General features: G+C 42.4%; 1 protein-coding gene across 2 annotated transcripts in view; it reads left to right on the top strand.

Moving 5' to 3' along the window:
• Positions 1-1,738: 1,738 nt before the first annotated feature.
• Positions 1,739-24,648, top strand: part of bicd1a (bicaudal D homolog 1a) — a 26,253-nt gene continuing 3,343 nt past the window's right edge. For both annotated transcript variants that reach the window (XM_026364634.1, XM_026364635.1), the window contains exons 1-8: positions 1,739-1,954; positions 15,972-16,184; positions 18,624-18,776; positions 19,543-20,043; positions 21,306-21,698; positions 21,845-22,603; positions 22,703-22,854; positions 22,956-23,166. In XM_026364634.1, coding sequence (XP_026220419.1) covers positions 1,739-1,954; positions 15,972-16,184; positions 18,624-18,776; positions 19,543-20,043; positions 21,306-21,698; positions 21,845-22,603; positions 22,703-22,854; positions 22,956-23,166 — 2,598 coding nt within the window. The remainder of the gene's footprint in view (positions 1,955-15,971; positions 16,185-18,623; positions 18,777-19,542; positions 20,044-21,305; positions 21,699-21,844; positions 22,604-22,702; positions 22,855-22,955; positions 23,167-24,648) is intronic.

Genomic DNA, 24,648 nt, shown 5'->3' with positions numbered 1-24,648 from the left:
ACAACCTGTCCTTATCTTAATTTGGGCTTGTAAATCGAGGTTGCTTGCAGGTCAACTGGGCAGTTTGGAGAACTTGTCAATGAGGATTAAAGGGGAAATACCACCTCAAGTCAAACACAGTTGCTGTACAATTTTAGAGATTGAGACATACACGAGTACCGTTTTTAAAACATGTGCATGTCAAAAGAGGTTTAATTCATCATTACATTTTGAATCAAATGTTGCACATTAACTACTGTTAAAGTATTTTTTTCGACCTTCCCAGGGATCCGAAGACCTGCTTTGGGATGGTGAGACGAGACCGTGTTCTCCTGAAAAGTGTCCAACAGTGACATGATCATCTCCTTTAACCAGTTTTCATATAATTACCAATTATAAGAAAGATAACACAGCATCACCTTTGCTATCAATACCGTAACTGACTTGTCAGTACTCTGCCTGATTATATTTAACAAGCCACTGAGTGCACTTAAACTTTTCACCCCAGTCGTATCTTCTTTTATGGCCTGTGTTTGCCATACGGTAAACTGTACTCCTGGCTGCAGGGGCAGGATCAAAGAATACGTGACAAAATTTGTTGTAGGAGGACATCAAACAAAAAAATTGTCTGTTTGTATAAAACATAAAATATAATTTAATATAGGTTTTGCTGTTTGTGACCTTAACATAGTTTATTTACAGTACAAACGCCTTTCGTTATGTGGATATATCGACGGTGCTGTGCATTTACTGTCGTTGTCCTTCTTCAGATATAAAATATTTATTGTATGTTGTAAATGATAATTGTTTTATCATTTAATATGTAACAACATATTATTCAAAGAACTGCTCAAAATCAACCTTCACATAGTTACTCTCTTCTGTACTTCCGTAGTATCTTGTTTGTAAGTACAGGACTGACTTTGAACGTGTTAAAAATACTCATAGGTCTCATGAAAGCATGCTGGTATCACGTCTGTATTTGCAGTGTTCAGTATTTAATTTAGAGACTTGCAGTTAAACTTTAGCTTTTTAGCTTTGTTCGTAAATCTTTACTGCAACGTGTGAACAACTTTCTTTACATTAGACAAACATAGCAAAAGCCAAAAATAAAATCTGACAGGGTTTAACACATTATAACCATGATTTGTTCACTAACAGTTACATAACTGAGGCCTCACCTCTCACTGCAGATAAAATGACGACATGAATATGTCTAACACCAACAATCTTACATTTTAATATTCACACTATACATTTAGATATGTAGAGCAGATATATGTTCATCCTATCCTTGTTCATACAGGGAGCACATCCTTGGAGAACTCCACTGTATGACTTGTGTGTCAAGGTGTGGTGTGGCTCATTTGGCTCCTGTAGTGGGAATTTAGATGCCATACCTCCAAAGAGCAGATAGGCGGCGCCGTTGCATCCGTGAATAAGCAGAAATGATGCTCTCTGTTTTGCAGAGTGTCATACAGCAGACAACACTGACCTGACTGAACATAGCAGTGCATCATTTAGCAGCCTCGGTGTGTCTTAGGTCTGAAGTAGCTGTTGCTGACTGTACTTTTTATATTTGGAGCTTTCTCTTTATTCTCCTGCCTGCACTGGGTCTCGGGAGAGGAGAGGAGGGGAGGGCGGATATTCAGCATCTCTCAGCCTCCGCCCGCCTCTCCGGCTCTCTCCAGAGCGGTTTGTGAGACTGGAGGGGGGAACCGCACAGCGCCAGGGGGACGGACAGAGACAGAGAGGGGCGATGGCCGCCGGTGGAGGCTGCGGAGAATCGGTGGATGAGTACCGCGCCGAGGTGGAGCGGCTCACCCAGGAGCTGGCCGAGGCGAACCGTGAGAAAATCAGGGCTGCAGAATACGGTCTGGTGGTCCTGGAGGAAAACCAGGCTCTGAAGCAGAAGTACGCGGATCTGGAGACCGAGCAAGAGACTCTCAGGAAGGAGTTGGAGCAGCTGCAGGAGGTGGGTGGTGGGTGGTGGGTGGACGAGGCGCTGTTGCTTTCCGACAGCTGTGGTGAGGTAGAGGTGCTGTGCTGCACTCGGGTGTGTGTCAGTCCAGCGTCTGCTGCCATTTAACAAGTGACGTTTTGGTATTTTCTCTTATTTTGATTGTTTTTTGGTTGTTCCTGTGCGCTCAGCCCAGCAGGTAGACCTGTGTGCCACCTGGAGGAGCCTCAGGGTGGGGAGTAGGACGCAGCAGGGGTCCTCAACAAAATGACTGATGAGATTCAACTGGAACTTTTTGTGTAATTGTCTAGATTTTATCCTCTTTGAATAAGTTAGAATGTGAAAAAAAAAGTGCACGATTAATGGTGCTTCCGTGCAGTGAAGCTCAAGAAAGCAGCGTTGGTGTCTGTGTCACAGTGTCTGTATTGCAAGCTCAGGATTGTGATTCTGCACCTCCCACACCAGTGAATCTCAGCTCATTGTGTCATGATTCCTGCACAGCGTGTGTGTGTGTGTGTGTGTGTGTGTGTGTGTGTGTGTGTGTGTGTGTGTGTGTGTGTGTGTGTGTGTGTGAAGGGCACCAGTCATCAATGCTGGACCTCTCAGCTGTTTGTTACTGTAGTGTCAAAACAGTGAAGATGAAAGTTCATAGGTTACACACCCTCACACATCAGATTCCAGAGCATGTTGTTGTTGTTGTTGTTGTTTACATCATTCGGTCTAGACTGTTTTTGAATGTCGACTTTCCAAAGTGTGGCTGTGTTTCATCAATGCAACATGCATTAAGCAACAAGAGGTGGATGCTGACAGGGCTCCACAGCTCAAGGTCGCTTATGGAGATGCTACAGACAAAGGGGCCGGGAGAAGGTGGGAGCTGAGGGCTGTGTTTTTTGTAGATGTGTGTGTGTGTGAGAGAGAGAGGGGGATAATTGTTCTGTGCTGCCAATATGGCCTCGTCATTATTTATACAGTGTCATCTTTAATCATGCGCACACCAGTGAGATAAAGTCACTATATATGCAAAATAAAGCTTGAGAGAGCTGCACAGAATAACTTTCATCAACATCATCATTTACAAAATCATTTAAGCAACTTTTTAATCTAAAACATGTTTCAGTGGTTCCACATGTCACATTGTTCCTAATTATTACATTGCATTAATATAAATATAAAGGTTTTAATGATATTTTGATGAGTGTTGTCCAATTTATAGGCAGAGTAATAGAGATTATGGTTCAATTATACATATATTATTTTAAATCCATTGTCCTTATCAAGGTCTACATGCAATCAATACATACAATAGCAAGACAACAGAGTTGTTTCTGTGCAAGCTCGAAAACATAGAAATAAATAATATTGTATCCAAAAATCATTGTGTAAGAAAAGAAGGGAAAAGCTGAATCTTTGTTTGTGTGGCATGGTTTATTGGAAAAGATGGAATGTCCTTATAAAAACTGAAGAGGAAGTCACGTCAGAGATGTCTAAAAGGACTCCATCACTGGCCATTTCTAACACGTTTGGTTCATCATATATCCTCAGCTTCTGTGGTAACATTATGCATGTGTGGTTCCAGACTCGCATGTCCCTTTTTTTATCCCTTTGGCCTTTTCCTGTAGCGCTTGACTAGTTGAACATTTTGTTTTGGCTCACACGCAGAATCAGAACGATCTTTGTGCCGCTCAAAGCGGCGAGTTGAGATGAAGAGACAGACTAATACAGCCGGCAGCAGAGCGCCGTCCAGCTAGTACCTCACACTTATGGATTGTTGAATGATGGGTGACGCGTCAGATGATGGTGGAGAATGCAAGAATAGAAGGAAGCAGAATGATAACAATGCTGGATATGAAGGGGGAGGAGAAGGAGGCAAGAAAGAATGACGGGGGGGAACATTTTCTGGAGGTGTTTCAGTTCCACAGAAAAGCACCAATGTGTCTGTCGCACTCTTTTGTTTTCTTAAATATTATTTTTTTGTGTCTGCCGCCAAACAACCACTGCTTGTGGCCCTCTCTGTGGCACGATAGAAAAAAAGGTTGGACACCGGACCAAGGACGTTGTTTTATGGCTCTAAGCATTCAGCTACCAGAGGGCTCCTGTCACACTCTTTATTGAGTAAGAGTCTGAATGACAGAGACCGAACCTCACATCAGCTCTCAGGAGAGGTGCATTATGAAGAGGCAGGCAGGCTGCAAATGGAAATTGGAATTGCTTTTGGGACTAGGTGGACCAAGTATCTCCTAATATTTAGTTTTTTTTTCATGGCAAATCAAAACTCTACTGCAAAGACTTCAAATAATTTCTTTCCTTCTGTTTGAAAATCATCACATCTTTAATTGCATCCAGCCATCATTCATCTTCCAAAGAAAATAGCCTAAAAGAATTATTTATGTTGTCACAGCCTCAAAGCAGACAACAGGTGTTGTGTCATACTGTTTGTTATTATTTTATTATCAATAACCAGCACACTAGGCTCCAGGTGTCCCGCTGAGTGTATTCCATTGTGTGTGCAGATGCAGCTGTGTATATGTGCAAACAAGCCCGAATTGAATGCGTGTTTGCGCATGATCTATGGTCACATATGTGGCTTACATGGTCTGGTCCTTTGCCCTCGGTCCAGGTCCCAGCCTTTTATAAGTAGGTTTGAATTTGGCCTAAATTCAAACCTCACAATTTCCCAGAGCCATAAGTAGGATCCTCATCTAGCTTGTTTTGACTGAGCAACAGCCCAAACTCACAATTAAGAAGTGTGTGTGTGATAATTAATGTAATTAAAAACAAAGTAGTAATGCATTCTTAAAATAACAGCTGAACAATTTTGAGTTAAAACTGTGACAATTTAGCTATTTCAGAGAGCAAATATTTCCATGACAAGAGATGGTGTGTTGTTAGATCCTTTCTAACAAAGACCTTTCTAAGTAAAAGTCTTTGACCATCTCACTTTTTCTCTGGTATTTATACAGAATGTGCTTCAGGCTGTAGGAATCTCTCTCCCATCTGCAGGGTCCAGGCAGAAATGCTGAGCGCGTGTTTTGGCACTGAAAGCAGAGAAGTGTTTTCTTGCTCTGTAGTGTCCCTTTCTCTGCTATATATTTTCCCTTCAGCCAGCTCTTTCACTCATCCTCCCTCACTGTCTTTCTCTCTGCCTTCCTGCTCGTTCACTCTCTCACTTCAAGTATCACTGCATGCGTGTGTGTGTGTGTGTGTGCTGTACGTCTTTGGGTAGCTGCCTAAGCAGTGACACCATTACCCGGTGGTTTGGGCCTTTTAGTGCTGTCTCCGGGCAGATCAACCTCTGATATGGCTCGCTGGAAGAGGCTGAAAGAGGAGGATGCCGTCACTGCAGAGTCGGAAAAGCTATTTATATTGCCATCAAGGCCTCAAATTATCGGAGAGCAATGGCAGGTCTAAAAAATCCTTTTCAGATAGGTGTTGTTTTCTCCATTGAACAACTATTTCTGAAAATGTTTTCAGATTCTTGAAATTTCTGACAAGTCTGCAGCACAATTGACATTTGTGATCGAAAGTGGCAGTTCACAAGTCAGTTCTGTTCCCACATCTCAAGGCAAAGAAAAATGCCAACTGAGGTCTGCATCAGATTCTTCCTGTGGTGACTTTAAATACCTAAAAAGAAAGATTCAGTCATCTTTCATCAAGTCACAATGAAACCTCTCTGCCTTCAGAAAAAAACATAACGTCAACAGGCCGCACAGCATCTTACTGACAACTTTTGTCAGTAGCTGCACAAGTCAACTCGGTATCATGTGATTGTTTGGTCTTCAGGGATTAGTAATGATAGTGTGAAGCTGTTTCTTGACTGTGCCTCCATCCGACTGAATCATAAAATCCAGCGAAGGTCATGTGCAAAAAGAAACACTGAGTGAAAAGAGACCTTTCCTTTTTATATCCTCATGTGTGTTTGACCGGGCCTTCACTTCAAGGATAACTCAGGCATGAGCGCAGCTGTGGCTGTAAATCTATCTGTCCTGACTGGGGAGAAAGGATACATTACAGGTTTCTCTCCTCTCTACTCCCCCTTCTCCTATTTGCTTTTCTTTTCCATCAGCAGGGGTTCGCAGGGAGACAGTAAACACGAACGAAGGGGCTGAATCAATAACCTTCTTTCAGCCGGGCTGTAGTAGACCCATCGGCCCACCATCCCCCCTCCTCATTTCCCGTGACTCTCCCTCTTCTCATCCACCACCTTTCCTTCTGCTGCCCACCCCCTGGAGTGAAGTGGGAATTATGCATCGATTTGTGCTCTGCGTGATGAAAACGGATCATATCTGAGCTGTGCTGCATTGTGTGTAGCGTAGCGTGCATTGTGGAGATGTTGGTGAAACTGATCCGACAGATTCCATGTCGAATAATATGATACAGGACAGAAAGTGAATCAGTGTTTTAGGAAATAAGAAGTGAGAAATGAAACAGTCTTTTGGCAGAGTGTTGCATGGTAGTCAGCTAATGCAGTCTGTTTCAACAGATCTTAAGCCACTTAACAAGTGGAAAGCTCTCTCAAGAATGATGTCTTTCACGGTGATGCAGCCGTTAACACATTATTGTGTCATTCATTCAGTTTAAAGGACGATGCTTGGGGAGGATTGAATGCTCTCCTGATGTTCATGCTAAATTATGTGCTGCAGGTCCGGTGATGTTGACCTGTGCCCTGAGCAACAGGCTCGGGGATGCAGTTGAGCATATAGATGCTGCCATTATGTTTGACCTCTGGTGTTTTATACGGGGATGGTGTGTGTGTGTGTGTGTGTGTGTGTGTGTGTGTGGGAAGGATGGGGAGGTCATTTGTCCTTGTAGTTGAGTCACACATCAGGCCCACTGTTCTTCTTTTTGTTTTTTTCTCTCCTGTGTGAGTAATGTGTGTAGCAGTGTAGTGGAGCGGTGGGGGCGAGGTTGAGTGCAGATGCTGGTGATTGAGGGAGAAAGGGAGGGGCAGCAGGAAGGTAAAGTGGTGGTGAGTGACTTTAACTCGAGTGTCTTTGTTGCTTCAGGTTTTTTATGGGTGTGTTGAATTAATGGAGGTGAGAGAAGGCAGATAGAAAGTGGTCTGGTCACTGTGTATGCAGTAAAATGATGAACAATGGGTCAACGCAACTGAAAACACTCTGAGGCTGAAATCCCATGATCCTCACATGAAAGCGAGTGGGACTTTAATGATGCTATTTCCCCTGCAGAGCCCCTTAAGGTCTGCGTAGCCGTGCACACACTATGTTTTTCAGAAAGCTCATTTTTTGCTGCAGTGAAATACAGTAGTTGGTTAAAGGGAAAAGGGAATAGGACTCCCCTGCCTGCAGGCTGCTCTATCGATTAGTCGTCTACTTTAGCTGTGTGTGCTGCAAACTCTGAAAGCGTAGCAAAAAAGCAGCCGGTCGTCTTGCAAAGAAACTTTTGTATTTGCAGCCGAAAGGTCTTCATTGAGTCAATCATGCTTGTGACATTTGTTGTCTGAATTTCTCGTCATTGTCTGCTTGAATTAAATAGATTTGTATAAGTCAGTAATTTAGAGCATCACTGACTTCAGTTACTCTGTCTTGGTTGTGTCTAGACGCGGCAATTTAGTTTCAGCTCTTCTTTGATGTTTATCTTCTCTGCAGAGGGCAGAGAAGCCTCTTATCTACATGACCAGAGGCCATTATATCCAGCAATGATGTGGAGCAAGAATAAACATCATGATCTGAAATTCCTGCCTATCGTCTTTCTCACATCATGCAGGAGCATGTGCACACCCAAACAAGTCCTTGCAATCGGCATGAGACGCAGAATCAGGAGCAAAGGATCGTGTCACTTTTATCCTGTTAGGCAATGTATAGACTCAGACAGACATTAAATCATCCTCATAGTTAACCTTTTTAATTAACCCCAGTCTCTCTCACAGGAGAGCTGAGGTAGAGAGACAGTAGGTCATGAAACTGAAAGAAGCAGGAGGATGTTTAAGTACATATTACTGTGGGACAGTTTTTAAAAACTTCAGAAAAATAATGAAAAAGAACAGAATAGTAATGAGAAAGAAGATTTATGAACCTATGAACCAATCACTCCATTTAAAATATGTAAGAAATATGTCGATTATAAATCCCAACATTTAACGAGCTATATCTGGAATATCTGGCATTCTTGCAATGTCGCGCTGTTCATCAGTGGGAGGAGGAGATTTAACATTTATTTTGTCCATTTGCATCAGTTGCTACTCAGCAAACTGTTAGCATGCTGACAATACCATGAAGTTCAAAGCTCCATGCTCCCTTCACAAAGTTACAGTTATCAGTTGGGGAATTATCAAGCACAACACATGATATGTTACTTATCAACCTCACAGGGGACTCTAGTTAAAGAGTAGCTACCAAAGTGTGTGTGATGAAGTCTTTACAAGTAGCCAGTTTCAACAGCAGCAGTCCATCTGTTCTGGAGGTTTCACACAGGGCTGCAGACTTGGCACGGAGGCTCTCTGATGACTGCACAAAAACAGAGTCACCCAGAGGCCCCGCGTGTCAATACCAAGAGGGTCACTGTGTGCAGAAGAGCATTTCTATTGTAGTCTGCGTTAGTGCGGCTCGGCTGAGTGCTCTCTATCAGGAGAAATCTGTCACGTCAAACCAATAGATACAAACACAATATTTCTCTATCGCTATCCTCCTCAGTGCTGTTCACTCTGGGCTTGGATTCATTTACAAGGTAAAGGACTGAAGAGGGTGGGAGGGAATGTGAGAAAGAGGAGACAGAGTGAGTCAGTCTCCACTTTACATTAGCGCTCTAATTCCTCCTCACCCCGGGCCAGTTCCTGAACACTCAAATGACTGAGGAGACTTAGTGCTTCGTTAGGGATCATAATGAAAATGGCCTGTTGTCATTTAAAAAAGATTATGATGGAGAGAGAAACCACTTAAAGGCTTCTGGATATTAATAAATAAAACATTTTAGGGAAAATGATTTTGAGAGATTAGGAGCTAAAATGAAACAGGAAAAGAAAAACAGAGGACATAAGTTAAATAGGTCAGTCACAGTTATATTGGACATGGACAGTTTATTCAGTTACTTCAGTTTTCATGAACTTCAGAGTCTCTGTGATTCACTGCCTTTATCAGGCTGCGCCCTCGGGGAGAGGATTTGTCTGGGATGCAGCCGTACCGTATTGCAGGATCACATTCATTCATTCAAACCTGCGCATGCAAACACATGCACTTTCAAACACGCGAATATCCACTTGAGTTACGAAAATAGTAGCTGCAGCCCTAATTCCTGTTATAATTCAAGGACACTTTGGGACTTAAACATTCAAAGTATTAAAATATTTAATTGATAAGCAAGGAAAAAATACAAAATAGTTTTTATTATATCCTTCCTTCCCTCTTTCCTTTCTTCCTTCCTCCCTTCTTCACTCAGCACTTTTCCATTCCAGCCTGATGGCTCTTGTGCTCAAATGAAAGGCAGGAGGTAGGGATGAATACCGGTGAAGTGCATGTACTTCACTGAGTGTGTGTCTGTCGTGTGTGCAAGGCGTGTTTCTGCGTATATGTTTGTGTGCTGGAATGCCCTAAAGGGTCGGCCATGTGTTTTTGTGGTCCACTTGCTCATGATCTCCTCGAGGTCCCATTACCAAGCAGAGAGAAAGCTGCATGTGACACAGTCACAGCTGGTACAGCGTGTGCACTGTGTTAGTGCTCTCCTGTCCGTGCACTCTCATCAGAGCTTACTATATGATGGTAAAGCATAAAATTCTTTATGTTTATAGTTAGTAAGAAGATAAAAAAAACTACAGATGTGACAGGGCACATATATATGTGACGAGAGAAGAGTGGAAATAAGGAGTGAACAAATCTGATGCTTAGCAGCCTCCTTTTCTACAAATTCAATGTCCATTCATCCTGTCACACATAAGTGATAGACATTCAGGGCAAGAATCCAAGCATCTATTTTTTATCACATGCAGACTTGAGCCAAGTCGAATCATTTGAACAAGCCACATCCTTTTGAACTAAATACAGCCTGTCTCCTGGCAGAGCGTTTCGATTCACGCTGCATGAACTGCACACGCTCGGTTGGTGAGAAAGCAACAGATGCGACGCTATTGTGGATTTCTTGTTAAAGACTTGGATTATTGACTCTAAAGCACATTAAGGCGTTTTTCAGTGGTTATCCAGCGTTATAGATTTTTTTTTTTTTTTATTCTTGTGTCAGCATAAGAGCATAATTGTTGCCAGAGGAATATTAGGCTGTAGCGCATTAGCAGAAAGGAGGAAGCAGGGGAATTCCTATTCACTGTCATGTCTCTCTTACTGTCTCTAAAACATTCACATCGTGCTAACTTAATGTCAGCGTGGACAATAATTCCCAAATAGTAGAGCTTTCTACAGACTAACAAACATTAAATGAAACGCCTTTTTTTCTTTTTTAAAGATATTCAGGTGTAATTTCTTTCCAGGCCTTCTGCAGCACTTCCCCAAACCTCTGAACAGTGTTCTCAAGCTCTCCAGCATCACCCACACCAGCTTGATTGGTTTCACATTTGGTGAATGGGCTGGTCAAACCATCACAAGAGTATTCCAGCAGCTACTCTTTTTTCTTTACCAAATAATGTTCCCAACTCACTGCTTCACTAATGGTGTTAGACATGCATCTACAATATTTTCATGACCTCTGCATCTGAGTTTTGTACTATATGTTCTTCACTAAACACATCAAACTCATCTTTACTTTGTTCCAGTCATCTAAAGTCCAGTCTAAAGTTTTCTCTCTACTGTAGTTTGGTTCAACGGAGGATTGGATCCAGTTGCAGCATGTCTCTGGAGACTTTAGTGCAGACCTTTTTAAAGTTGTTGCAAAACGTTCAGATTTAACACTGAGCGGGAAGAGAATAGTAGTTGTTTTGGAAAAGATCATCTTTGAACTTTTAGTTAGTTTACCTGCTGATTATATTGATACAGATGAATGAGGAGTTTCTTTTCTGGGTTTTGGTGTTGTTTTTTGTAGAAATCCAATTTGTCTCTTTGTTTCCAAACCTTTTCTTGCCAGTGGACATTTACATTTGTACTAATGTAGTTACTTTCAATCTTCAGTTTTATTTTTTTTATCTTTTAGTTCGTGTGACTGACCTCCATTCTTGCTGGGCTGTGATTACCTAGCTTACCCTTGCTTGGAATGTGCTTGTGTGTTTTGATAGACGGTAGATGTCTGACTTGGCACTTTTCCCTGGTGCTGAGAAGCACATGAGGTCACTCCTGTGTCCTTGTTAAAGGGCAAAATATGCCAGGCCAGAGTTTTTCATGAATATAACAATAGCAATATAACTTTATCATGGATATATCCTTTATGGGTTATAGAGGATATTAAACATATGGAAGAAAGAATGAAACTGCACATTACACTTTCTGTCACTCACATTGGGTGAAAACAAACTGCTCGACCTATGAAAACAATTGTATAATGTTTTCTGTGACCCTGATAAAAAAAAAATATATATTATCTCACGTTGTCTTGAGACTTAAAGCTACAAAATGCAGCTTAAGCTAGTCGTGGCATGACACTCAAAATCAGCTGACTATGCTGCACCCAGGCCTCCTTCTCCCTGCTTCGCTATGCTCCTCTACCCTCTGCAGCCTAAAAACATACTAATCAAGCAGAGAAAAACAAGCCTCAATAAGAAGCGTCCACAATAAGAGTCTGGAACATATTTCTACCAAAGAAATAACTGAAAAAAAAGTTACGTACTGTAGCTTTAAAACTGAAAGTCTGTATGGGAATGCAGGTTTACCTATGGAAAATGTAGGACCTCGGTGTTTTGACCCACATCACAGTGTCAAAGCCGGAATATCACAACATGTTTTTGCTTAGATGTTTTGCTTGTGAACATGAAATACCAGATTACTGGAGTTCCCAAGAAAGACAGACTGTACATCTGTTCTTATGTGGACCAGCTCGAAGGATAATCACATTTCTGTCAACAGGATAAGACGGTATTTCAGACAGACAGACAGAGACATAGCCAAAGGCTTTGCAAAATTGTGTAAAGTTTATTCACTAGCCAAACTAGGCGAATCGCATCATGGCATCATAGTTGAAATACTTGACAGAAGCTTGACAGGACTCATCTTTACCTCTGACGTGTGTCTCTAATATTGGTGTTGTACTGTAGTTAGTTACTAGTGTGTGTGTGTGTGTGTTTTCATTTGTTAAGTTTTTTTTACGATGGATCATTTGGCTTGGCCTCCTTGCAGTGCTGTGGCACACTCACAACAACTAATTGCCAAGCATAGAATAGCCCGTATATACCCCATTGAGGCCACGTGTAGGGACACATGCTGCAGCAGGAAACAATCACTCTATCTGATCTGACTCCCCCTTCGCACACCCACACATGCGTACACACACACACACACACACACATTCATACTCAAACTGTGCTCCCTTCATGCCTCTAACAGCTGCATGATTTCTCACCAGCAGTCTGCATGTCTCTCTCCATGGTACTGAAATCCCTGACGTGGTTGTCGAGGCCAACCATCTGGACAAGTGTGTGTGCACGCGTGTGTGTACAGTATGTGTCTGTGTCAATCATAAGAACTTCTCATGAGTTGATTAATATCCTGATTCCTGTTTCCCAGTAACACTGCAGCACCAGAGATTTGTTCTCATCAAGCCGCCTTTACTGTATGTAGAAATGAAAGATTCACAGCCTTGTACAGGATTGAAATATATTTGGGTTAGCACAGTTAAACTGCCTTTAATCCACATCTATTACGGCCTCATTTAAAACTTTGTTCTTATTTAATTTTTTACTTGTCACATCATCCATGAATTAGCCTTTAACTTTATGGTGATGAAAAAAATGAATGAAGGATGATCTGAGCGGTGTCACTGTCTTAATTAACCAGGTAATCCAGATCAAGTAATTAAAAACCACATTCATTAGAGCTTGAATACATAATTGCACATAAATAAATCGTAAATTATTGCGATTTAGCTCAGAGCTTTGCCCTCTAAACTTTAAGTTTTAATCAAGTCTAGATCATTAGCTAAGGATAAATTACTGCCTATAAATATGCTTGTTTTACAACACATCTAGACTACGTACAGAGTTTGGTGGAGATTAACAGCCACCCCTCCAGGATGTAAAAATAGACTCCTGCATATATACACACACACACCCACAGGCCCTCCCCTGACTCCTCGTTAAGGACTGCAACAGAAAGGGAAGGATTTCAGGGTTACACACACACACACATCCTTCTCCCTTTACATTGGTGCAGTGGTTGGTTTGTTCCCTTGTATCTGCACCTCTTTCCATGGCCCCAGGGATGAATATCTATAGAAGAGGACTCTATTGTCTGGACTTTATCCACTGAGGCACAGAAGGCCTAGGAGCCTCAAGGCTGAATGTGTTATGGGGTTTTCAGTAAGAAAAACCGAACATGCTGCCAATCTGTGACTCCGAATTAATTTCATCCTTAGGAAAATATTAAACTTTAATCTCCTGCACCATTCTTCTCATGTTTTCTGGCTTGAATACCTCTGTCATGTTTGCCAATTAGGACACGAGGACAATGCAGATTTATCACTATAACGATACAACAGGCAGCACTGCCAGTGTTTTACATGTAATTAGCCTGAGAAATACAGAGCTGTCACAGTGTTATTTTTAACCCACCAGGAGCTATACAGTGTGACAGCGACTTGATGTGTAAACACTGACCCTCAGCCGTCAGTCACTGTGATTTCCTTTAAAAGGAGCAGTAGGCAGATGGAGCGAGCAGACTTCGAGGAGCACGGCTCGGCCCACAGAGGAGGCTTGTTATGAAACCATCTGCCTCTTGCTACGCATCCAAGACCCACTGATTCTCTGTGGCCAAGTAGCTGCTGAATCACAGGCTGTAACTCAGTTTTGTCAGTTGGCAAAAACGTCAATAAAGCATAAATGCCGGATCAAATATGTTGATAGAATTAAAGAAAAACTAGAGAGAAGAGTATAAAATCTATTAATCAGAAAGGTCCTAGTCTAACTGTAGCACCTAGTTGTATTTTTCAGGCCAACATTTTTACAGTTATAACCTATAAGCTATAATTTGTATTTCACCTACATGCGTCTAACAAGGGTGTTTTTCAAAATGTCAGTGCTGTAAGACAAGAAAAACTGAAATAATACCACTGTCCTGAACAGGCCCCTGGTCATGCTACACACAATGAGTAAAAGTAGAAGTAACATCTGTACTGTTGCCCCAGTCCTCTTTGTTGACACACTTCGCTCTTTTGATAAATCTCTCATCTTGCCTTTGACTTCATGACACCAGAAGCCTAACACAGGGTCCCTCCCGAGCCAGACTGTGGTGTAGGGCTCAGCTGTTGAAGTGAGACCTGCTTGGATGCTGACAACCTCTCGTCCGAAGCGGGAATGCAAGCTCATTTATTCACAATCAGCTGAGAACGAATCAACTGTGTTGTTCCAGACACCGTCCCTCGTAGTCTCCAATACAGTCACACTGCACCTGGTAGAGAGGAGGAAACGAGATGCAGAGACACAAAGAGAGTTGAATGGCAAAATGTTTTGTATGTTTACAGAGATTTTGCTGGATTATTTCTTACTCGTATGTTGGGAACTGTTATATTTGTAATTCAAATGGGAAACAAAAGAATGTAGTGAATTTAAATAAATGTGTCCATTGGGGAATCACTGTCTTTATGAATGTTCACCACCTCATTTATATACAGCATGATGCATGATTTGCTGTTTATATTTATTCATACACTTTTATTATTTATTAAGAGAAGTTGTTGCATGCTCTTTGAGTCACCTGGCTAACTGAGTATCCCTGCTTGGTGCAGTTGTGAGTCTAAATAAACTGCACACCATCTTATTTAACCTCAGTTTGAACTCATAACTTACAGTACAGCAGCTAAATGTCCACAGACAAGCTGTCCTCTCTGTGCCAGCGATCCATATGTTACAACGTCTCTGCTAAATTAGATTTTTGACTCATATAGGTTGCCCCTGTTCAATAGTATGCAGTGTACTGCTTATTTAACTGGTTAGCTGGCGAATCAATAGCAAACAGAAAAATGAAAAATGACTAGTGTGGGAGGAAGAAGAGACAGCTGCACAGTGGAGGGCTTGTCTTCTCAGAATAATGGATGCTTGTTTCTTTATAAATGATTCATCCCATACAGAGAAAATGTTGTTATTATGGTGAGGTGAGACTGGGAAGACTGTGTGTGAATTATTAATACATCTACCTCCAAATACATGGCTCTCTTATGATTCAGACTGTGTGGTCAATTTGGTTGACTGACTCTGTCCAGAAACTGCATCCCAAAGACTATAATAAGTACATCTGTGGCAATTGTAAACTATAAAATATTTTTCAGACACGGTAGTATTGATCCATTGTGTCTCACAGAGACCACAGTGGGCCTCATAGCCATGTTTACTGCTCCACTGCTGAGAAAGTGAAGGATGGTTTCTAGTATTTATTGAACCACTAAGGCAGGAAGTGCATGTGTGTTGAGGGGTGTCAGAAAAATACTGCAGGGCCACACAAAATAAATTCTCCTAATAAAATATCGTCTTATCCGGTTGACTTAACCTGCATGTATATATTTTTGCAGTGACTTTTTGTGCACTTACCACCACACCAGGTTGGTACTGGATGTCTAGGCTTGTTTTGCTGTTGATTCCTGATTTGATTTTCTCAATCAGGCCGCGGCTCCTTTATAGTGATAAGTCAGCTCTCAGTGCTGTGAAAACCCCTGTCAGGAAAATAGAAACAGTTTGTCTATTGATCACAGTGAAACATCATCCCACATAGACGGAAGGCCTTTGTTGCTGTTGGTGGTCCAAAGTACAGCAGTGGTGCGTTTACTGGCCATAACTGTGAATGATGTGAAATGACAGGATTTGGAGCAGTGTCACTTTAATTTTAACTTCCCAAATTGTGGTTGCTGGATGTTTTATTTGTTTTTTTATTTTTGCATAGCATTCTTTCACTTTGCTGCTCCCATCTTGTAATCACCCCCTCTGTTTCTGTCTCCCCAGGCATTTGGCCAGGCCTACACCAACCAGCGTAAGGTGGCAGAGGACGGGGAGACCAATGAGGAGACGCTGCTGCAGGAGTCGGCCTGTAAAGAGGCCTACTACGTGGGCCGTCTGTCAGAGCTGCAGACGGAGGTGACGCTAAGCCATTCTGTGGCGTCCAATGCCCAGGCAGAGAACGAGAGGCTCAATGCGCTTGTGCAGGAGCTAAGAGAGGTGAGATTGTTAGAAATTACTGACTGCAGATGGATGATTTATCTCTTCAAGTCTAAACCAGAGCACACAGGAAATGAGTCATACGCGTTAAGTATGTGTGAGACAGGATTGCAGATGCTGGAAATCACATAATTATATTAACACTTTTAGTAATAAAATATTGTTTTTCCATAACTTCATGTTTTTTCTTTTTATAAAAAATAATATTTTAATATAAACAGAAGATCTCCAACTAAAAATCTGCATTTATACTTCTTTATACTTTTTAATAATAGATTTATTAATTTAAGGACACTTTTTTCTTTTTGGAGTTTGTTATAAAAACTGGAGTATGATTTAATTTTGTGGTATGTCAATTTCATAATTCCTCTAAATTTAACATGTGTTTGAGTCATAAACTGCAGACTATTTTCCACAACATGCTGTATGTCTTATTTCAGTTGATTAACTTAGATCGGTGTGTTTCTAAAAGCCAAAGGATCAAAGTCACGGACAGAAAGGGGTCAAACCCCAGAAAGAGAAAATGATATGCATGTGTGGTAGCATGCATTTATGCTTACATACATGTCTGCAGTCATTGTGTCAGGCAGCGCAAGAGTTCGAGCCGGGGTCAGACACCACGGCCACGACCCCATTGTGGGGGGCAAATCCGGCGCTAAGCTGTGGAATAAGTGAAATGCCCTGAGCTCGGCACATGTGCAGGCTGCTCTCATCAAACAACCAGTACTATGCACAGACACACACACTCTCATTCATTAAATCCACCAGGCTGAGTTGTTACGTATAGTTGCCATAGTCTAAACCTACAAAATATAAGCAGAGTGATGTAAAGGACAGGAAGCCTGTTGGTCGAGATAGTCCAGATTACTGAACATAGAATATAGAACAAACTCTATATGTTCATTGGGAAGCTAATTGCCTGATAAGGCTAGTTGACATAGTCATAGCTCTTGAATTAATGTGGCAAGACACATCTCACCAAAGGATTTTTGCAGGTTCCATGCAGCCTTTCACATAGCTTATTAAGATATACTGATATATTACAGATATATAATTTTATTTAATATAATTTTTTTTGTACTTATTCTCCGACACTGTGATAATGATGAGTCAATACAACATAGGTGAATTTCTGCTATGGTTGCCAGTGTATCTGTCAAAGCTGTCTCAGTCAGTGCTGTGAGCTCCAGGTCAGGGGCTGGGCTGTGACAGGCTCATGTCCAGCACTGAGAGCCGCACTGTCCCTGACCCCGGCTGCTGTAGTTCCTGATCAGCTACATTTCTATTGAGCTTCTCCAAGTGATAATTGGCCTTTAATCCGGTGCACTTCAAACCCAGTTCAGATGTAATTACCCATGGTTTTGTGACTATGAAATTGGGCAACTTGTAGCAGAGAAGCATCACTAGAATCAGCTGTATAATGATTATTTTCCTATAGAGTAGTTTTCAGTGCAACTGCAGAAGCTATCGCAGTTTAGCCTCCATTAGTTTCAAGAGTGTAGGCACTGCTGTCAGCCACTGTTCAAATCAAAAGACCCAGCGTCGTCATTATAGTGTTTAGTTTCAGTCCAGTTACCAGCTCTAAAATTGATACACAAACAGGAATATACTGTAGAGATTCTGGAAGTTCAAAGCCTTAAAGAGGCCCTCTGTGTGTGTGTGTGTGTGTGTGTGTGTGTGTGACCTGTGTGCTTCTTACTTCTGTGTGTGTATCAGCAAATCCTGACACTGTGTATGGGTCAGCACTTCTGCTATATGTGCAGGAAGCTTCAGGGGGAGCTGCAGGCAGCTCTGCAGTAAACTCTGAAATACGCATATGCACATTTTTCTTTCATTACTTTGTGTACTCAAATAAGAAGATAAATTAAAAGATTTAATGTGTGCTTTGATATAGGACCATCATTCAAATCCTGCTTTTCAGTTCATCATGTGACTTGAAAATGTTACATAGTTCATCTCTGTAATGCAATGTTCAGTCTCTATATATCTAAACAGCAGGCAGCACTACTTTAAAAACAAGTTTCCGCATTTGGAGCCTTGACTTATGTCTGAGTCAGCTGTAGAGATGAACCTGCCTAAAAGTAACATGGTGATAGTTTTAAATGGACAGTGTCTGCTCCAACAGAGACAATATTCATTCATCTCCCTGTTCCTTGGGATAAAACATTAGTAGTTGTGTGAGCACAGATGATTTTGCTGAGGTCTCAATATATCCCCAGTGCGGCTGCCTACTGTACCTAGATTTATGACTTTTGTTGTCGGGGCTTTTCTCCAACATTTCTCCTCTCTGCAATTTATCTGGTCTAGCATATGCTCACGTTTCTATCTGTGCACAGCAGGTGACCTGAAAGAATGACCTTTCTGGAAGTCTGAGGGTGCATTGCATTTAAGATCCTGTAATTTTTTTCCTAAACCTTATCATAATCTCTGCTGGTGCAGAGCAATGAAATGATGGAACTACAAAGGAGCCGGATGAGGGAGGAGATCAAGGAGTACAAGTTCAGAGAGACCAGGCTGCTTCAGGATTACACGGAGTTGGAGGAAGAGAACATCACGCTGCAGAAACTAGTCTCTACACTCAAGCAGAACCAGGTCAGTATGAAGACAAACGTCACTTTAGCACCCTGATAACTTTTGCTATCACATCTTTACTCATTCCATACAGATTAGTCATCGCTTTTAATGTTGATACACTGAACTCTGTGTCAGCTCACTCATTAATGACTCACGCTACATTTCCCAATATAAGATTGTAAAAACACCTCCAAATGTGGTCACAAAGTTCCAGGATGCACGGTGTAAAACGGTGCTCTCATCTATTTGCTCATCGTGGTTTATGTCCCATTTCATGACCCCTGTTCGGTTCCACATACTGTACAGTGTCTGTATTGTCAGGAATCACTAATTCTAATACCCATTTTTTACTGTGCCAGAATAAGTGCATTTATCAGTATAAGGGACTCTGACTATAAAAGTTACGTCATGCTAAGTTAACTAAGGTAAAAGAGAATGCCTTTACTTGCAATTAAACCAAATCTAAATTACTTTTAAGACATTTTTTTGCCCACATCACGATTGCAAATGCTAAATCATCAGAAGTCCTGTGGAGTTTGAATTAGTTTTGTGAAATTATTCTTATTCTTAAACATTTTCAAGGGGATATTAATTTGTATTTATTTATTATTTATCTAATTCTGTTTTTGCTTGTCTATTTAATCCCTCCCTATAGTGAGTCTCCTTTATTTTGAAATTGGATTCGACCGCTCAGTTATTAACAAATAAGATTCTTATGTTTTAAAAACTAATAAATAATTAAATCTAATCTTTTTTTTTCTGTTCCTGCCTGCCTTCTGCCCAGGTGGAGTACGAGGGGCTCAAACATGAAATTAAGGTGCTGGAAGAGGAGACTGTTCTTCTTAACAGCCAGCTTGAAGATGCATTACGCCTAAAGGAAATCTCTGAGGGTCAGTTGGAGGAGGCCTTGGATGCCCTCAAGAGTGAACGTGAGCAGAAGAACAATCTGAGAAAGGAGCTGGCCCACCACATCAGCTTGACCGACAGTGTCTACGGAGCAGGGGCGCATCTGGCTCTCAGTGTGACTGGCGTTGAGGGCCTCAAGTTCCCCGAGGACACAAATGGGACGAACGGCACCAACAACAGCAGTGCTGTCCCTGCCGCCAATGGCAACAACGAGGACAGCAACCGTCGCAACGGTCACCTCCACACAGCGTCAGGGTTGACTAAGATTAATGGGGAGTACTGTCCAGGCCGCAAAGTAGAAGGCCTGCACCCTGTGCCGGACCTGTTCAGTGAGCTCAACCTGTCCGAGATACAGAAGCTCAAACAGCAGCTGCTACAGGTGGGTCACAGGAAATAGCCTCAAAGTAGGAAATCAATACTGATGGCGTTGTTCTGACAGCAACACACGCCCCATGTTAGAATATACTGTTAAACATTCAACGCAGTAACCCGATGCACAAAGGTATATCATGTTTTATATATGTCTTTGAACATAACCATGCACAAGCAGCTAGGACTCCAGACACAGCAGAGCAGAGCACAGAGTCCCACAGTAAATGGAGACTGTAGCGATGCATTTGCGTGTGTCATAGGAAGCTCTGTCAGAGTGATTAGCGTCTGATAAGCACAGGGAACAAATGCAATAGCGAGACAGGGACAGAAACTGACTATTTCTGCTTTGGGTTTAGAGAAATGGAGACCCTAACATGGAGGGAACATGTCAAACTAAGTTTATTTTTTGTTGTTGTTCACTGTCCACTTACATTTCACAAATAGTCCTAAGATTATATTATAATGGGCTCCACCCATAAAACAGAGCATATTACTACTCTGTATTACTCATTTATGAACTGAGTCAACTACAGAAAGAGCAACACACAGAAAGAATATGAGTTAAACTACATACACTACAAATATAGGTACTCAGGTCAGATTCATGCTAAAATCAAATTAAGTCACTAATACTGTAGTTTTTGCCCTAGCTGAATTCCATGGCCAAGATAAAATTTAATTAGTAGCTGCTGTTTTAGCGGTGTGCCTTTCTCTATAAACACAATTACTCCCCAATCAGTCCCCAATTACCTCTTTTGAGTTGATTATTCTGGGAGGGATGTAAATGTCAGCAGGCCTGTCAATGGCAGCTACATTTTGTAAAATCAATTTGTCTTTCTCAAGATAGACACAGTCAAAGAATGTGTATCGCTTCGCTTTAGGAATGAAATAAGGAACCAAGAAGCAGCCGAACAGCTGTTGAGAAAAGAAACACTGCAAAACATGTCAATACGCATGTTTATATAGTCAGAAATATAGGTCAGCTGACATATTATAAGTTTGTTCACTTGCTGCTTAATTATGATGGTTGCATGGAACATTTTCGTTATCTTTATTAACCCCTTTATGTTTTGTAGTTTAGCCAGGTCATTCTGATTATGCATTTGCGTAACTAAAGCTGGAGTTCTGCAATAGCTTTTATCAACAGCCTTCTGTTTTTATCTGGATTTTATTATTGGGAAATGCTGCAGGTTCATTTAGCTCGACTACACCAGGGCAGTTTACTGAAGACTAGACTATCTTTTGACTGACTGTCATGGGGTTCTGCAGGTGGAGCGTGAAAAGGCAGCGCTGCTCATGAACCTGCAGGAATCACAGACCCAGCTGCAGCACACGCAGGGTGTCCTGACTGAGCAGAATGAGCGGGTCCACCGCCTCACAGAGCGCGTCAACGCCATGAAATGCCTCAATGGGGACAAAGAGCTTGATGACCCACAACAGAGTGAGAAGCCAGATGGTGGCTCTGTGTCACCACCAGCCAATGGCCACTATGATACTGATATCCACGGGTTTGAGATCTTGGAGTGTAAGTACAAGGTGGCGGTGACGGAGGTGATCGACCTGAAAGCAGAGCTCAAGGCCCTGAAGGAGAAGTATAACCAGGCTGTGGAGGGGCAGGGAGACAGCCATAGTGACGACAAGCTCCAGGCACTGAGTGAACAGGTTTGTCATTGTTGCATGCAGTGTAGGTTTATGTTTTTATTGCAACTGTTATAACCTTGAGTGTTTCACTCATATATTTTAACCTCACTCCGTTTGTTTAAGCCCTATATAACACTCCAAATGCCCAAATGACTTCTTCCAAGCAGGTAACTCATTTGGAGCGCAGTTGCCGTGAGGGTCGGGAGAGGGTGGCGAGCCTGGAGGCAGAACTCCGAGCAGCCACGAGCACAGCCACAGAGAGTCAGAGCATGCTGAATGCAGCGCAGGATGAACTGGTGACCTTCAGTGAAGAACTGGCGCAGCTCTACCACCACGTTTGCCTGTGCAACAATGAGACGCCTAACCGCGTCATGCTGGACTACTACCGGCAGAGCCGCATCACGCGCAGCGGCAGCTTGAAAGGCTCAGACGACCCCAGGGCTTTGCTCTCACCTCGCCTAGCTCGACGTCTTGCTGCAGTATCTGCAGCTTGTTCCTCTGAGTCCCTGCGCAGTCCCATGGACTCCCCGAGCAAAGATGCCCATCACAACGACACAACAGCAAACACAGCAGAGTCCTCATCCTGCCATGGCAGCCCCACCCGCAACCCCACAGGCTCCCCAGTCATCAGTATCTCTCCTTGCCCATCTCCAGTGCCCTCAGATGCAGGCGGAGACCTGCGGAAGGAGCCAATGAATATCTACAACCTGAACGCCATCATCAGAGACCAGATCAAACACCTCCAGAAGGCTGTTGACCGCTCACTGCAACTGTCCAGGCAGAGGGCGGCAGCCAGGGAGCTGGCACCTATGCTCGACAAGGACAAGGAGTCGTGCATGGAGGAGATACTCAAGCTCAAGTCCCTGCTCAGTACCAAGAGAGAGCAGATAGCCACACTCAGACTGGTTCTCAAGGCCAATAAGCAGGTAAAGATTTTTCTGCGCTCTTAATGCATCATGAAAAATTCAAAACACCCTTTTTTCCATGGAAATTGAAGTATTAAATCTAAATGTTCTCCTTTGCAGACAGCAGAGGTTGCACTGGCTAATTTGAAGAGCAAGTATGAGAATGAAAAGGCTATGGTAACAGAGACGATGATGAAACTGAGGAATGAGCTGAAGGCTCTAAAAGAAGATGCTGCCACCTTCTCCTCCCTCAGGGCCATGTTTGCCACAAGGTGAGTTCTGGACATATGAAGATGTGAAAGTAAGTGTTTGGTTGTCTAAAGACTTTGCTGTCTAAACAACAATGTGTCCATGTCTCCCCTTCTTTCTGTAGATGTGATGAATATGTTACCCAGCTGGATGAGATGCAGAGGCAGCTGGCAGCAGCAGAGGATGAGAAAAAGACGTTGAACTCCCTCCTCCGTATGGCTATCCAGCAGAAACTGGCCTTGACCCAACGCCTGGAGGATCTGGAGTTCGACAATGAGCAGACCCACCGCGGCCGTGGCGCGAAAGTGCCCAAGATAAAAAGCAGCCCACCCAAAGTAAGTCGCAGAGGTGCCTTCACAGCTCCCCCCAGCCCCGTCAGGCTCCACAGCCATTCCATCATCACCACCCACACCCTGAACACCTCCCTGACCCTCTGTAGTCCTCCCTCTGTAGAGCTAACCACGTGTCCGTCCATGTCTGCGTGGATTTCAGACGCACTTTCTGAAACGATCCAAACGTCAGCTACATCTCTGCCTGACTTGGGCGACTCCAGCTTGCCTCTTTGCAGTCAGCCGATTATGATAGACCCTGAGTGGCTAACCTTAGAGTTCAAACCACATATTTATTCAAGACAACGCACGCGGCAGCTGTCCCCAACGTACCAGCCCAGCACCTATAACTCTGCCTCAGTATTTCCTCATCTTCGGCGAAGGCGATGATAAAGCCTCAGGAGTAGGTGGGATACAGAGAGGAGGAAAAACTGGTTTCACATGTTTATGGCTTGAACATGCAGCAACACTGACAGCCTGCTCCCTTCTCAAAGCCGCACTGAACAGCCTATTTGTTACTGTTACGGTTGACTGGAAGCTGGATAAAACCTTTTAAAGAACATCATTAGGAATTTGATTCAGACATTTTCGTATCTCTTGCAGTGCTGGGAAGTATTTCAAACTGAAAACTAAGCACAAAGACTAAAAAATGGACGCAGTGTCTGCTTCAGCATACAGTGACTTACACTACCTCCCTGTGGCAGATTTAGTAAATTACATGTTAGTTTTCATTTCTTACATTTTGCTTAAATTATTCATCTAATTTGTGATAGTTTCATTAGCGGTTGTAAAATACTAGTTCATCCATTTAATGGCCTGCATGCCTTATTTTTTCTGTTATGTCAAAGAGCATTTGACAAGCTTGAAGTGTGTTTAATGGTTAATGTGTTGCTAGTCTGGAAACCAGTCAGACCTCCTCTCTGTGCCTCCACTGTGCCTCTGGATGTGCCTGCACTTAGTTTCGAAACAAAAGCAAAGCAGAACAAACTAAATTCATCTATTCGTGCTTATAATTCCCTGATAAAACTCTCCCTTAGTAATGCCAGTTCTTAACCACCAGATGGAAGTGTCCGATCACATTTCCATCTTCTTTCCTGTCAAATGCTGCTTGACCCTCTCACTTTCTCTATTGTCTTATATCAATTAATCATATTCACTCTATAAATAATAACTAAAACAGGTCAAACAAAAGTGTTGAACTAGGTAGAATACTGAAAATTATAGTTTGACTGATGTGAACTTGTGTTCTGCGGTTGAGAAGGACTGGATTGACCCAATCTGTCCTTCTATTTTTGTGCTGTACAAATCAATACAGTATTGGATTTGCAAGTGTGTGCATGTGTGTGTTAATGTGTCTGTGTTTCTGTCTCTTAGGGTGCTTTGTGTTGTCTGTCCCAGTGCTGGTTATTTAGCTGTGCAGAGACCTGCCAGTGTGGTCAGATGAAAGTAGCTTACATTGTTACTTACTGTACATTGGCCTTGACGATA

The sequence above is a fragment of the Anabas testudineus genome, chromosome 6, assembly GCF_900324465.2.
Source record: "Anabas testudineus chromosome 6, fAnaTes1.2, whole genome shotgun sequence".
Taxonomy (NCBI): Eukaryota; Metazoa; Chordata; class Actinopteri; order Anabantiformes; family Anabantidae; genus Anabas; species Anabas testudineus.
Note: the sequence above shows the minus strand (reverse complement) of the source record. Positions and strands in the feature narration are given on the sequence as shown.